The 14,538-nt window shown below is 35.4% G+C and overlaps 2 protein-coding genes and 1 pseudogene across 2 annotated transcripts in view; all 3 read left to right on the forward strand.

Moving 5' to 3' along the window:
• The first annotated feature begins 1,704 nt into the window (after window positions 1-1,704).
• LOC105121660 (uncharacterized) lies at window positions 1,705-3,294 on the forward strand (annotated as a pseudogene).
• Window positions 3,295-5,096: 1,802 nt separating this feature from the next.
• Window positions 5,097-6,510, forward strand: LOC105121407 (probable aquaporin TIP5-1). The gene is made up of 3 exons (XM_011020029.1): window positions 5,097-5,226; window positions 5,730-5,980; window positions 6,124-6,510. The coding sequence occupies exons 1-3, from the start codon at window positions 5,097-5,099 to the stop codon at window positions 6,508-6,510; spliced, it is 768 nt and encodes a 255-aa protein (XP_011018331.1).
• Window positions 6,511-9,875: 3,365 nt separating this feature from the next.
• The window catches only part of NOA1 (P-loop containing nucleoside triphosphate hydrolases superfamily protein), a 5,453-nt gene continuing 790 nt past the window's right edge, over window positions 9,876-14,538 (forward strand). The window contains exons 1-11 of the mRNA XM_011020030.1: window positions 9,876-10,354; window positions 10,604-10,789; window positions 10,960-11,046; window positions 11,142-11,221; window positions 11,476-11,557; window positions 11,957-11,977; window positions 12,725-12,770; window positions 13,217-13,335; window positions 13,526-13,639; window positions 13,730-13,837; window positions 13,935-14,024. Coding sequence (XP_011018332.1) covers window positions 9,953-10,354; window positions 10,604-10,789; window positions 10,960-11,046; window positions 11,142-11,221; window positions 11,476-11,557; window positions 11,957-11,977; window positions 12,725-12,770; window positions 13,217-13,335; window positions 13,526-13,639; window positions 13,730-13,837; window positions 13,935-14,024 — 1,335 coding nt within the window. The 5' untranslated portion in view covers window positions 9,876-9,952. The remainder of the gene's footprint in view (window positions 10,355-10,603; window positions 10,790-10,959; window positions 11,047-11,141; window positions 11,222-11,475; window positions 11,558-11,956; window positions 11,978-12,724; window positions 12,771-13,216; window positions 13,336-13,525; window positions 13,640-13,729; window positions 13,838-13,934; window positions 14,025-14,538) is intronic.

Here is a 14,538-nt window from a genome sequence, read left to right on the forward strand (position 1 = left end):
ATATATATATATATATATATATTAAAAAAATTAACAACCAAAAAAATAAAGTTAAATAAAAAATTAAATAATTGAGTTTACGCATACCTAGTAAAGCTTATGTGAATCCAACTCGTCCTAATTGAACTCGTAAACATGAGTGAGATTTTGTGTAAAATACCTAGGTGTTTCCTAACCCAACTAATATAAAAAATAGTTATAGTTAATTTAGACATTTCTTTAATAGAAAATTTAAATATTATAAATTATTCATAATTATCATTTTCAAGCTCAAATTGAGAGTTGTCTTCTCGTAATCATGTCTAATATTTGATTTCTCTAAAAATCAGGGTGACCAATGTAGAGATGCTCTCATAACCATAGCTTCATATTCACATAAAAATTAGTAAACATTTAAATTAAAAATATTTTATAGAACTTAATATCAAATTATACATTTAGAAACAATAAACATATATCAATTTGTTCCATGCTTAACATGTATATGTGACAAAATTAACAGTACAAATATGCAAGTATCATTAAACCCCAACCATAGTTATAAATGACAATAAAGTTTTTTAGAAGTGATAGAAAATAATATGGAATTGCATTGCCCGTCAAACTAGTAAAGATCATGACCTTAAACATATGTATTATGTATGCTCTAGGATAATAATACAACACAATCTTTTCTGTCGTACCCTTTAGTGGAGTCTCAAACTCGCCTTCAACCATGTCAATTTAATATAATCTTTTTTTATATCCCTTAGGGGATGACAATCATCCCAATAGACGAAGATATAATTAACGTCTATTGAAAGTTGTGAGGCTTGTAACAAGAGCTCCATCTATTGGAAGGCTTATTAGCATGACTACATCTTACATCATTGGTGTCATCTCTCCAATATAAAAGTGAAATGTGCGAGTCTCTTGCCTCCACTACTATACTAATGCTGCAATCAAACCATTGTCAATATTTATGTCTTTTTAATGATTCATGTAAACAAATTCAACTATAATAACATAAAGACGAAGATGAATAAGTTTAATCATGACATTGATATTTTCATCAAACAAATATAAACATAAGTATTAATAATATTTATAAATTTACCATTCACACCCTGACATATACCTATGAAAAAAAGTTTAAGGATAGAAAATAAAAGCATGAAAAACCAACAAATTAACACAAAGAACCATTTTAAATAAAAATTTACATTTATTTGGTCCACTGTGGCATGTTTTCCTATTAACCGTGACACCATATAACTCGTATTTGTTTTGTGTTTATTCCTTTTTAGAATCCATTTTTTTTTTTTAGATTAACGTGGGTGTCCGGGTCAGCTTGCGCGCACCATGACTAATCCTACGGGCCCTGAAGTTAACGACCATGTAAGCCTCCAGTGACCATCATATGAGCAACCAAGGACTCGAACCTGAGACCACAGAGGGAGCAAATCTTTTAGTCTCAAATCTTTACCACTTGGCCACTGCTTAAATGGTTTTTTAGAATCCATCTTGATACGCGGAAGAGTGGATCTACATCCACCTTCTGCAACTTTTTATCCAGTTGGACATCCTTCAACATCAAAAAATATAACCGAATTGGTATATATGTCATTTAAAAGCAAGTGAACCACTGGACAATTTTAAGTCACGTGTGTAGCACGCTCTTATTATCATTACTTATATTTTTGTCTTTATAATGTTTTGCGTAAAATGGAACGCTGTTTCACTCACCTGTCTCTCTCAAAACCAGAATCAACACGAAACAAAGTACATGCCCCAGTCAAAGTTCATGTCCAAAACATTACTAATACCTACCTAGTCTCCCCTCCCCACCCCCCCTACGAGACATTTGCGACTCTGTCCAAGGCAGAGATCGGAAGGAGGTGGAGAATAGCAAAGAATAAAGAAAGGGTGCCTTGCCTGCCACCTGTGCCTCCCATGGTGAGACCACCACCACCACCCAATCCAGTGAAGCTAGCAGCAATAGCTGTAAACTTGAACATACGGCTGAGATCAGCAGCCATGCCTGGTGCAATGCAAGAGCGTGCATTTAGGTGCACTAGAACACTCCTTGATGCTACAAGCCTCGAGAGCAAGAAGCCGAATCCCACACATATTGCCATGTGTCTGAAGAAGGTATGCAGACTTGCCATGGCTTCAGCCTTGATAAATGATGATTGTGTGTAAAATTTGTTCTAGTACGACAGCCTGAATATTTTTTGTAAGCATAACTGCATAAGTTCCAAATATAGCATCTATTTGATAAAATGAATGTGGCATCTATTGACACTAGCTAGTTCAAGTGAATGCACATTTCAATTTGCTGGTGGGCAAAAAAAATTCCGAAGCTCCCTATTATCGGTTTATTAGAGGGCTCATTAGCAAGCAGATAGGTCAGGTAGGCATACCCCCATCTCCTCTCCTCCCCATCTAATACTATTCCTGGCATGAAAAAAGACTGTCCCACAAACGTTAGCCATGACTAATTGACTAGTGAGATCAGTCATTGAGGAGGAGCACAAAGTATTAAGGGAGCAACTTTTTTAGGGAGAACCTATAATGACTGTCAAGTTAGGCAGCTCTAAAGACTGGATAAAAATAGTTTATGGTTATCAAGTAACATAGGTTTGAATTACGCATCAATTCATGATGTACAGATTTTAGGCTTTTTTCGTTGCACTAAACAATGTACGTTAATTTCCTTACTGGCATACAATGAATTTTTGTTTGAGATTCTTGGACAATTAACTATGAAGCCCGATGTTTGCAAACCTTGTTGAGATTTCTTGATTTAGCTTAGCTGCCAACAACCAAAATTATTTATGTAATTGACCTTAATTGGCTTCAGCATCTTCTCCTTGTCTCTCTTCTTAACCAGTCCTTACTTACGGGCTCTTACAAGGAATCTTTGGCACTATAGGTGTTCATCAGGCAGACCAATTTTTTTTCTTGTTTTCCTTCTCATTTTCAGGAGTTTGATGAAATGTATGGTCTGGCATGGCACTGCGTTGTTGGCAAGAGTTTTGGATCATTCATTACTTGCTCAAGTGGTGGTTTGTGTATTTTTCTGTGGACAACCTATATTTTCTTCTATTCAAGACAGAGGTTCAACCAAAGAAGAAGCCACCTCCATTGCGCAAGCTCGATGCATAAAGTGGCTATGCTAATGAAAATTTCTGCTTCAATTTTAGGCCCATGAGTCTGCGTTCTGTGGTCAAGGAGTAGGTTACGCTATTACAGTATATGTTTGACCTGTGCAAATTATAATTCTGATGCTTTATTATTTACTTTTCTCCTTCCGTCATTTTTGGTGCTTTTAGTGGCTAGATTTTCTTTATTCGAGTAACATTAAAATCTTATAAATCCTAATTTGGATTTGGGTCTTTATACTAATATTGGATTACTACAAGGCAAAGAACCGGCAATGTTTTTCAAAAACTACACTCTGACTATAATTGATTTGATCAGAAATCTCGTTAGTTTCTCGCCGCTAAAGAAATATGGAGAACAGTGAAGACAGTCAGCCAATTTCCTTCATGGCAACGAGGGACGGTGATCGTGATTCGTGAAGGTGGCAAAAAGTCATGCAGAAGCAACTCTGCGTCTTCTTCTTCTTCTTATATAGAAACTTTTGCTAATTATTATTCTTCTTCCAGCTCGAACTCATCAAGTGTAGTTGTTTATTGGGAATCCTGCAAACCTTCTGTCCAATGAGTTGATTTGGGATCAGAAACTGTTGTAGACAAGAAAGTTATGGAATGGGAGACCAAGATAAACAAAGGAGATGTGGTGTCTTCTAAGGAGTAGAGACAGAGATCGGGAGCTTCCTAAAAAATGATGGCTTGTTTCAGCTTTTTTGGTTTCTATTCTGTACGTGATAGCGTTCTATAGGTTCTATATTCCAATTCTATTTTGATTCGTCTCAACGAACAAAACTTTAGTTGCTGGTTATTATGTCCAGGATTCAAGGCTGTTTTTTAGACAACCTTGTGCCAGATGTGTTTTTTCTTTCTGATTTCATAGCTAGCCACTGGCCAACTTTTCCTCATGTTTATTTGATGATGATATCGTTTGATTAATCAACCAACATCGATTGCTAATAATAAAATGGTGGAAGGTCGCGGTTGAGGAGGAGAATGTGGATGTGCTGGTGGTGCTTGTGTTCGGGATGATTATTTTAATTATCGCCTATTTGATGATGAAGCAGTAGTGCAACCTATGAACCACTTATTTTCTGTACACTATAGCAATACTATAGTTTTGCATCGTGCAGTGTTGATGGCTCTTCTCCTTTGCCTGCAAAATCCAATGATATTGCTGCAAACAAGAATGGACAAGGGATGTGATCTGCCTTCAAACAGGGCTTCCAGTTCTTAAATATTTCTAGTAGCTGAATTAACTAATCGAGAGGAACAGAACACCTTCTTTGTTTTAGTTCTCTCTTTCTATGTGTGTGTGTTAGGAATAATGTTTTCCTTTTCTATTTTTTCTTTTTTTAAGCAATTTATGCAATTTCTCTCATTAAAGAAACAACAAATTGACAAAATATGAAATACTCTTTGCTTTTATTTTTCTTTGGTTCAACTCTCGGCGAAATCAAATCCAAGGATGATAACCTCGAAAATAAACCCACATCCCACCCAAGTTAAGATGTCAAGGTCTATTTTACAGAAAACAGGACTGTGATTGATATATATATATATTTTTTCCCTTTTCTGAGAATTAGAAGTTTTGATCTGCATGCTACTTAAACTGATGAGGTTCAGCAAAATTGATCTTATACCATGATAACTCTGTTAGTGTTATGTTTTGAAGTAAAAGTTCATCTAGGGAATTTTCACAAATACAGAAGGATGGCAACTGTACAAACTGCTAATCACAGAAAGTAGCAATGAAATTCTACCACGTATTATATAGCGGTTAATTTTTGAATCATGGGTTGGCAACCCTGAACAGACGCACATATACGTATACGAACATTGTTGCAATCTCTCTATAACTGCTTTACATAAAAAAGGTTTTGCAATCTCTCTCTAATCTCCTGCCTTAGAAAAATCCTGACTTGAAACTCTTGTCTTGGCCACATGTTGATATTTGGTAAAATGGCACCAACATCACTGACTGCACGTTTCCAACAATCTGTCACTCCTGCTTCTCTTAGAGCCTATCTTGCAGAGTTCATCTCCACTTTCTTTTATGTGTTTGCAGTTGTAGGATCTGCCATGGCTTCAAGTGAGTGTTGAGTAACACTTGTCTTCTGTTTAGTTAAAGGGGTTGTCGTGATTATCCATTTCTTTTTGTAATATGTCAGTCTAAATAATCCTCGTTTGTATTTAAATCAGTATCGTTTTTTTCTTTTTTCGAACGCAATACTAGCATGTAAAATGGAAATTCAGGACCATTTGTTTTCTTTTTTCGAACGCAATACTAACATGTAAAATGGAAATTCAGGACCATTTGTCAATTCTGGTATGGTTTGTTTGATGATTTGTAAACAGAATTGAATTGGTTGGTCATGAAATAAGCTTAGTTGTGGACTTCTGTGGTTTTGTTCTAATGACATGCAGAGGTACCTCCAAAATATTGATCTGTGTTATCATATCAGAGTGACTTGCTAGAAAGTTGAGTCCCCGTCTTCTTCATTTGCACGAGAAGAAGACATGATTTAGTGCTTTTCTTGCAAGTAACGGTTGACAAGTTTCAAGGCTGATGTTTGATTTGGGTGTGTACGTCAGGGAAATTATTGCCAGATGCAGCAGCAGATCCATCCAGCCTAGTGATAGTCGCTATTGCGAATGCTTTTGCACTTTCCTCGGCGGTGTACATTGCTGCAAATGCCTCTGGAGGACATGTAAATCCTGCTGTCACGTTTGGCATGGCTGTTGGAGGCCACATTAATGTGCCCACTGCTCTATTCTACTGGATTTCTCAGATTTTGGCCTCTGTTATGGCTAGCATTTTCCTGAAAGTGACCACTGTAGGACAGGTAATAAAATCCCTTCGCATTTTTTGCAAGTTGGATTAGATAGCATCTTCTACCTGATTGGAATTATGCACTAACAATATTTGCTTGCATTTTCTTGTCCTGCACCATCACTAAGATGTAATTTATATTCTGGAATTTTGTAGCATGTTCCAACCTACACAATTGCAGAGGAAATGACAGGATTCGGAGCATCCCTGCTAGAAGGTGTGATGACATTTGGTTTGGTGTACACTGTTTATGCTGCTGGAGACCCTAGACGTAGTTCATTGGGTGCCATTGGACCTTTGGCAGTAGGTCTCATGGCAGGAGCCAATGTCTTGGCAGCTGGACCCTTCTCTGGTGGCTCGATGAATCCAGCATGTGCATTTGGGTCTGCAGTTATTGCCGGAAAGTTCAAAAACCAGGCTGTTTATTGGGTGGGACCCTTGATCGGAGCCTCAGTTGCCGGGCTTCTCTATGACAATGTTGTGTTCCCTACTCAAGCTCCCGATACTGTCAGGAGGGGGGTTTCAGAAGGTGTTGGAGTTTAATTGCGGTTTTCTGTGATTGAAACTTGTTATATATTTTCCTATTATTTGCTGCTGCTTTTTTGGTCTTATTTTTAATCTTAGGGATGACAATGTTCCTATTTATTTAACTTCTAATCGTTAATAAATTAATCACTATTTAGTATTTGTTCTTTCCTGTATTGAATCGTGGTTGTTTGCTCATGTACGTCTCTAATATAATTCCTTCACCTGATTTTTGGCAACCGTTTCTCATCATTTCCAAATTATAGCTGTAAGCACACATTTTCCATAACAAGCAAGCGTTGCCTTTCCCTTCGTTTTCTTCTCTCTCCCAAGAAACAACTATCAATCCATCCTAAAGCATGATAAAAATCGATTCTTTTGAACTCATCAGGTCATCATGAGCCATAGCAAACCCATCTGAGAAAGCCACGCTACCCTTCTTAATACTACCCAAAACTTCTTGTTCAGCTTCCCTCATCTCCGCCTTGACCTTCTCATGCCCAGGGCCCCAGAGGTACCTCGTGCTTGCTCTCGGATATAATGGGCCTATCACCACACAATCAACCCCATCAACAGCTGAGATTACCCCAGCCTTTTCTGATTCAACTTGATGTTTAATAAACAAAATAATCATCATCAATCCACACTTAGAGGCACTGGCAAGCAGGTTTGCAGAACCTCGTTGCCCAGCAAGAGGGTAATGATGACAACAGCCAGCCTTTTGGGCTCTGGAATGTTACAAATTCCGGTAGAGGCAATTCAAACATTGTAGTTTCAGAATTTTCATTTAATAAAAAGATTCGATCGATACCTGGAATGTCAAGGCAATTCAGGATTCAGTTTACACTAATTTTACATTTTTTTTTATATACGTAACGTGAAAAAAGTGATGTACTTGTACTTTTTATATTGGTAATATTTTATTTTCTATTCCAAAAATAAATTCCATGTTTATATATGATGAAGCTTCTTTTTTAATCTTGAAATAAAATAATATAGAAGATTCATGTACAAAACCAACTCTAGTGTTTCCAAAAGTTTTCTTCTCTCTTTAAGCCTTTCTAGTTTTTGTAGAAGCTTGCCTTCCATTCAAGTCATATCATCAAACTTGATTAATTTATTGATATCTTCACAGCTATAATCAATCTTGGCTGAAAACTTGTAAGAGTTGAGATCAAATCTATTTACCAGAGTTCTTTGAGATTTGTAACTATTGACTCAACTTGATGAGTAAACATTTTCAATAAAGATTTTAAAAATTTAGCCAATACAAGATTGATAACTTGCAAAATTAAGTCAACCACTAACTCAACTTGATGAAGAAACATTTTCAATAAAGATTTTAGAAATTTAGTCAATACAAGATTGATAACTTGCAAAGTTAAGTTTTTTAGTCCTTAGAAAATCTTCTTTTTATCCTTAGTGGTAGAAGATTGATCATCTTCTTTTTATGATACTAGAATATAGCGTAACACCATGGCCTTACTCGACATATTAATATCAATCAAGTTTTTTACTATCATTTCTTTTTATTGGATTGATTATTTTTTTATTCGAAGATGATTTAAACTCTTTTGAGTTTTTAAGGTCCACTTTTTTCTCTTTTTAATAGTCAGGTGGGAATCATAGTTTTTTAATTATAATTGATTTCAAATATAACTATGTGATGGTAAAATGAGTTTTAGCTATAGTAAAAGAACTGTTATCTGACATAATCTTTCTTACTTATCAATTTAACAATACTTATAATATTAGTAAAGTTTTGAGGAGATAACATTATTTTTGTGTATTCATAGTCATTTAAGTACCATATCATATGTAGTTTTAAGATATATGATGTAAAATGTATATTAGATTTTATATCTTCTATGCATATCATAATTCTTATTTTTCCTAAGACATTTTTCTTAATTAAAGCATTGAATCATTAGATAATTTGGGAAGAGTTCATTTATAGAAATTTAAAGCTTTTTCATGGTTTTAAAATATAGAATGTTAACCGTTAAGCCATCATCCACTAAAATATAATTCATCATCTTTTTGATGACATAATCTTTGATTAAAAAATGATGAATATAGAGTTTTGATCCAAACAATTAGTCTTCATTGTTGAAAGATATCTTAATGGAGCATACATCATCTGGTAGGTTTAGAGAGCCACCATGGATTTTTTCTGTGACTTTTTCAGTAAAAGTTTTCACTCTATTAAATTAATGGTAAGAAAAGAATACATTTTCCATTCTTCTTAGTTCTTTTGGCATGTATTCATTCATTGTAATGAGTTTTCTTAAGTTTTCAGATGGAAAAATCTCATCTTTAACTAGTATAGATTTTCATCATATTTTTTTTTATATTAACTCACCAATTATATTCTTCATCATTAAGATTGTTATTATAATTGGCTTTTATCATCTATACATGTTTTTTCCATTCATTTTTATAAGTGAATAAAGTTTATCCTTCATTGCCACAATTCTCAAATGAATTAGGTTTAAGTAGCAACTTGAGGTATAAGAGTTGTATGACTTGAGGACAAATCAAAGCATATGGGAAAAGGGATGTTAGGTTCTATAGATTACAGAGCAAATTTAAATTCATTATAGATGTGGTGCTGAAAGCTTCTATTTTTTCATTTAAAACAATATTTCTATTCTCATGTAGCCTCGTCATCTTGTCATTTAACACAAAATATTTCTTTACAAGGTGGCTGATCAAATGAAGGTTGTTGTAATAATTTATGTTGTACATTCAATTTGCTTTTTTAGAACATTTCAACTTTGATAGCTCGATGAGATTTATTTTGAGAAAATCATATAGCATCGTAGATATAAGAAAAAGAAGTGTTTTTCTATGTCAAAATGTAAATGATATCCAAGAAAACAAGTTAAATTGAATGCATTTCCTATTATGTTATTTTTTTCAAACAAAAAATAATGTAATATAAATACATTTTTCAATTTTCTAAGTTGAAAAATGTTTTGAAATTTCTAAGAATATTTTTTTTAAAAAAAATTAAAAAATCTAAAAAACTAAAAAATATTTTTTTTACCGAATAAAGCTAGCTCCTGGAAGAGCAGCAATGAAGCAAGATTTGATCCCACGCTAAGACTTTGCTTCACATTGTGATCTAACTATCATTTTTTAAAAATTTATTTTTTTATTGTTTTAATATGATAAAGCTAAAAATAAAAAAATATATTTTTAAATTAAAAATATTTTAAAAAACAAAATATGTAGGTAATAAATAAGAAGATGCTAGAGCTGCGCTTTCATAGAAGAACAATTTTGATCTGGACAACTTTTAAAGTGTAAGATTTAATTTGAACAGGTATAAAAGTATAAGGACCATGCATGATTTTTAGCCATTCACATAATCAATCCTCATCCATTATCGAGTTAAAAATAAAACCCCGCAACTCCTCCCCACATAAACCCTCTCTTCTCCACTTAACGGTCATCCATGGCACCTAAATCCGTCTCCGCATTTCTCTTTCCACTCTCTACCCCCCATAATCTCACATACTTCACCCCTAAATTCCTTAGAATTTACACCAAACCCTCTCCCATCCTTTGCAAATCACAGCAAACGCCAACAGCGACAACCCACTCCTCTGTTTCCACACCCGACCCGGATGGCACCGGGGCAGCTGCTCCTTCCCGAGGAGACCAGTTCCTTGAGCGTCAAAAATCGTTCGAGGCTGCTAAGTTGGTAATGAAAGAGGTGAAGAAGAGTAAGAGAAGAGAGAAAGGGAAGGCTTTGAAGCTCAATACAGCTGTTGCTAGTTGTTATGGTTGTGGAGCTCCGTTGCATACCTTGGATCCTGATGCTCCGGGTTTTGTTGACCCGGATACTTATGAATTGGTATGTAGAAACAATGCTATTTGGTTAAAAGGAGTTTGTGGGCTTTGTTTATTTGGTGATTTTAGCTGAGAGACATTTGATTTGTTTGGTCTTGAGAGCTGAGATGTTTTATTTTGAAATTGTGTCCAGACGATAAGTTAGATATCAGTTGATCATCACATGTGAGAGATTTATTGGCATGTGAAAAAAATGTGCAATTTTGATAATGTGAGAGTGGTTATTAAAGCTTTGATTTTCTTGGGGTTGCAGAAGAAGAGACACCGCCAACTTAGAACAGTTCTTTGTGGAAGGTGCAGGCTTTTATCTCATGGGCACATGATAACTGCTGTTGGTGGAAATGGCGGGTATTCCGGTGGGAAGCAGTTTGTTTCAGCCGACGAGCTTCGTGAAAAGCTGTCTCATTTGCGGCATGAGAAAGCCTTGATTGTCAAATTGGTAAGTGCTTACTGTTTTATTACATTTTCTTAGGAAGAAGTTAATGCATTACTTTGAAATTTTTTGTTCCTTTATTGTTGAAAATGAGATTCACAACGTCACAAATTGTTGTTACGATGTGTTGATGATACATGGGCATCTGATTTGCTATGGGTCTCTTGGAGAAGTAGGTTGATGTTGTGGACTTCAATGGCAGCTTTTTGGCTCGCTTGCGTGATCTTGTTGGTGCCAATCCAATAATACTAGTTGTGACTAAGGTAATATTCTGCAGGTTGGTGATTTGCAACTTTGTAATGTGAATGTTTGGTTTCTACAGCAAAGTTTCTCAAATTCCTCATTGATTTACTTTCAGGTTGATCTCCTTCCTAGGGACACTGATCTTAATTGTGTTGGTGATTGGGTTGTAGAGGCCACTACAAAGAAAAAGCTTAGGTAAGTGTACTTACTCTGTATAGGTCACGTAAGTACTATGGTGTTACATGAGTTCATCAAATATTTCTTTGAAAAAGTTATGCATGCTGATTCCTTTTACTTGGTAAGGAACTCTGAGGTGTTGTTTATATAAATCAAATAAAGTTGATTTTTTCAAAAGAATTTAAAACTTTCCATAATAAGGTTACTAGTATCTTATTATGACTTGAAAGCCTGGATTTGCATGTTCCTGAGACAGATTGCTTTCATTGCAGTGTTTTGAGTGTCCATCTCACCAGCTCTAAATCATTAGTTGGGATTGCTGGAGTTGTGTCAGAAATTCAAAAGGAGAAAAAGGTTTCTACCTTTCTATTGCCTTGTATATATGCATGTTCGCACCCATAAATATGTAGCTCTACTATTCCACTTCATAACAGCCTGTGGTTTGGCTGAGCTTGATGACAGTCAAATTCTACCTTTTGGATCCTATTTATGAGTTGATTTCACGTTAGTACAGCGATATTGACACGTAAAGAAGGCCTAATTTGTTGCACTAGCTAGCCAAGTTGTCTTATTCTTGGTCATTGTTATATACCATCTTTATACCTCTCTCTTATCATCTTAATTTATTACTACAGACATGCCTTTCCTAACTTGCGATTGCATGATTCAACTTAGATATTATATAAGAATGATTTGTTCTCATTTTTTCTTGAGGCCAATTTTATGTTCTGAATGTTGATTCTTGTGGTGCAGGGCCGAGATGTTTACATTCTGGTTAGTGACTCTCTGAATTACAAGCTTCACTTTAATTTGCAGAGCATGGTTGAAACATCAAAATGTTGTCTATACTAAGTAATAGTGGCATCAGCGCACATGTTTCATGGCCCCTTCTCAGTGATGATTTGAATGCTTGAACAGTGAGAAGGACTAATTAGTGTCACCCCTTTTTTGTTTTCTTTCCAAGGAAGGGATTAAATTTGTAATTAAGAAAAAAAAACAGAGAGAGGCTAATCCCCCTACTGATCAGAAGGAAAAATAAAATGCCCTCTTGCAAGCCTGTCTCCTAGTTTAATTGATTGAATGCAAGAATTTATTGCTTTTATCATCATGGTTTTTGCTCTCATTTTCCTTTCAAGTTTGAATTCCTGGAGACATGTGCTGGTGTCTTTTTTGGAATAATGCATAGGCATATAAAATCATCATTCCATTCACCAACATTTTTATGCTCTAAAGTTATAAGCAAGCAAAAAACGAAGAGAAGGGCAGGTTTTACTTGGACACTGTTTGCTTTCACAATAAGAATGAAAGTATTGTATTAGATTAAGCGTTTTATTACTCATTTGTTGGGGAAGTGGGGATATTTGGTCCGACCAGCCTGGCTACTTGTAATAAAAGTCTGTCTATGCCTCAGAACCTCAAGTACCTGGTCTCAGGAGTTCATTGTCTGTGCTTTTCAGCAATTTTTTTATTGCTTAACTATGAGTTGGCTAATCCAATAGTTTAATTTCACCTTTTCTGCAGGGTTCAGCTAATGTTGGGAAATCTGCATTCATCAGTGCTTTACTGAGTAAGTCAGTGCTATTTTCCAATAGTTTAACAACTTGTATCTAGGGAATCCAATTTCAATATTAAGTGGAGATTTAAATGAGAGAAAGCGTGAATGACAACTTGTATCTAGGGAATCCAATTTCAAAGATAATAGGAAGGTCAAACTCGAATTATAACTATAAATTGTTCCAGAAGCATTATCTTCATCTTCCTTTTGAGTTAGGTTCATATCTTCCTGGATGTTACAATTCACAGTGGGAGCTGATCAAATGTTTCGGTTTATTTATTTATTAATAATCCAACCCTGTAAGAGGGAAAACACACACAAACCCTCAAGCAGGATCCTACTCTTCTATACCTCAAGTCATTTAAAGAGATTTTTATTTTTACTTTTATTTTTTATTCCTTTTTCCCATAGTAAGTGTTTGCCCAATCTTTTAATATTTGGTTATTGTTTAACATCAGAAACAATGGCACATAGGGATCCAGCTGCTGCTGCTGCTAGAAAATACAAACCAATACAATCGGCTGTTCCTGGAACGACCTTAGGTCCAATTCAGATTGACGCTTTCCTTGGAGGAGGGGTATGCTGTTTTAGTCAGTACTTATATGTACTCTGGGATGCTTCCCTTATCTAAATACATTTTGTGTTTTGATAGTGGTTTTGGCGACAAGTTATAGCCCAGATAATGGGCAGTAATGAAGTGTTTTGCTCTTATATTTGTTTAAATTAATGTTTTTTCCAAGCCTATAACTCAACCTCTTTTTCTGCAGAAATTATATGACACGCCTGGAGTTCATCTCCACCATAGACAAGCTGCAGTGGTTCATTCAGAAGATTTACCTGCTCTTGCCCCTCGAAGTCGTCTCAAGGGTCAATCTTTTCCTATATGTACTCATCCAAATAGACTAAAACACTAGCCTTCCAACACTACACCATTTGAAGTTTATTAATGGCCTTTGACTGTGCTGTACCAGAACTCTAAGGTGGCCTCTGAAAACGGGATGGCAGTAAAAATCCAATCCAATGGCTTGAATGGATTTTCAGTTTTTTGGGGAGGTCTTGTAAGAGTTGATATCTTGAAGGTTATACTCTGATCTTTTGGATTCTCTGTAGTCAAACTGATTTTTCTTGCCTGACATTTTTCTGGACTTAACATGCTGCAACTATCGGTGCTTTCAGGTTCTCCCCGAAACATGCTTAACATTTTATGGCCCCAAGGCTCTGCAGATTCATGTAGTACCCACTGATAAAGCTGATGAGTTTTACCAGGTAATCAAAATTTGGTCCGAGTAATCATCACTCATGCATGTTTATCATTTACCATTCTTCTGGTGAATTACTTGCTGTGGGATCCCATACTGTTTATTTTGGCATGGTTCAATGAAGACATGGAACCCTCGTAAGGTTCTTTGTTTAGCCAAATCAAATCACCAAGGGTATATACTTCTTTGTCCTTGGCTATTATTTGTCTTTGCATTTGACTTTCTTTTTATCTTGTAAACCAAATAGTTTCATTAATACTCTCTGTTGAACAATCTAAGTTGCACCAGATATATGAATTAAATTTGAAGGTGCATTAACAATCTTTGTGTGATAAGATATTTTTTGCGTGTCATGCTGCACATGAGCTTTATGTTAAACTCCCTAGTGCCACTGAGTTTGAAGCGCAAATTGTTGTCCTGTGGTTATAATATGTGGACAATTAGACATCAACTCATACTATGTGTAACTTCCTATGTTGGGCAAAAAAAAGTCATTTGGAGGACTCCTGTCCCCCCTCCCC

Source organism: Populus euphratica, unplaced genomic scaffold (assembly GCF_000495115.2).
Source record: "Populus euphratica unplaced genomic scaffold, PopEup_1.0 scaffold25.1, whole genome shotgun sequence".
In the NCBI taxonomy this organism is placed as follows: Eukaryota; Viridiplantae; Streptophyta; class Magnoliopsida; order Malpighiales; family Salicaceae; genus Populus; species Populus euphratica.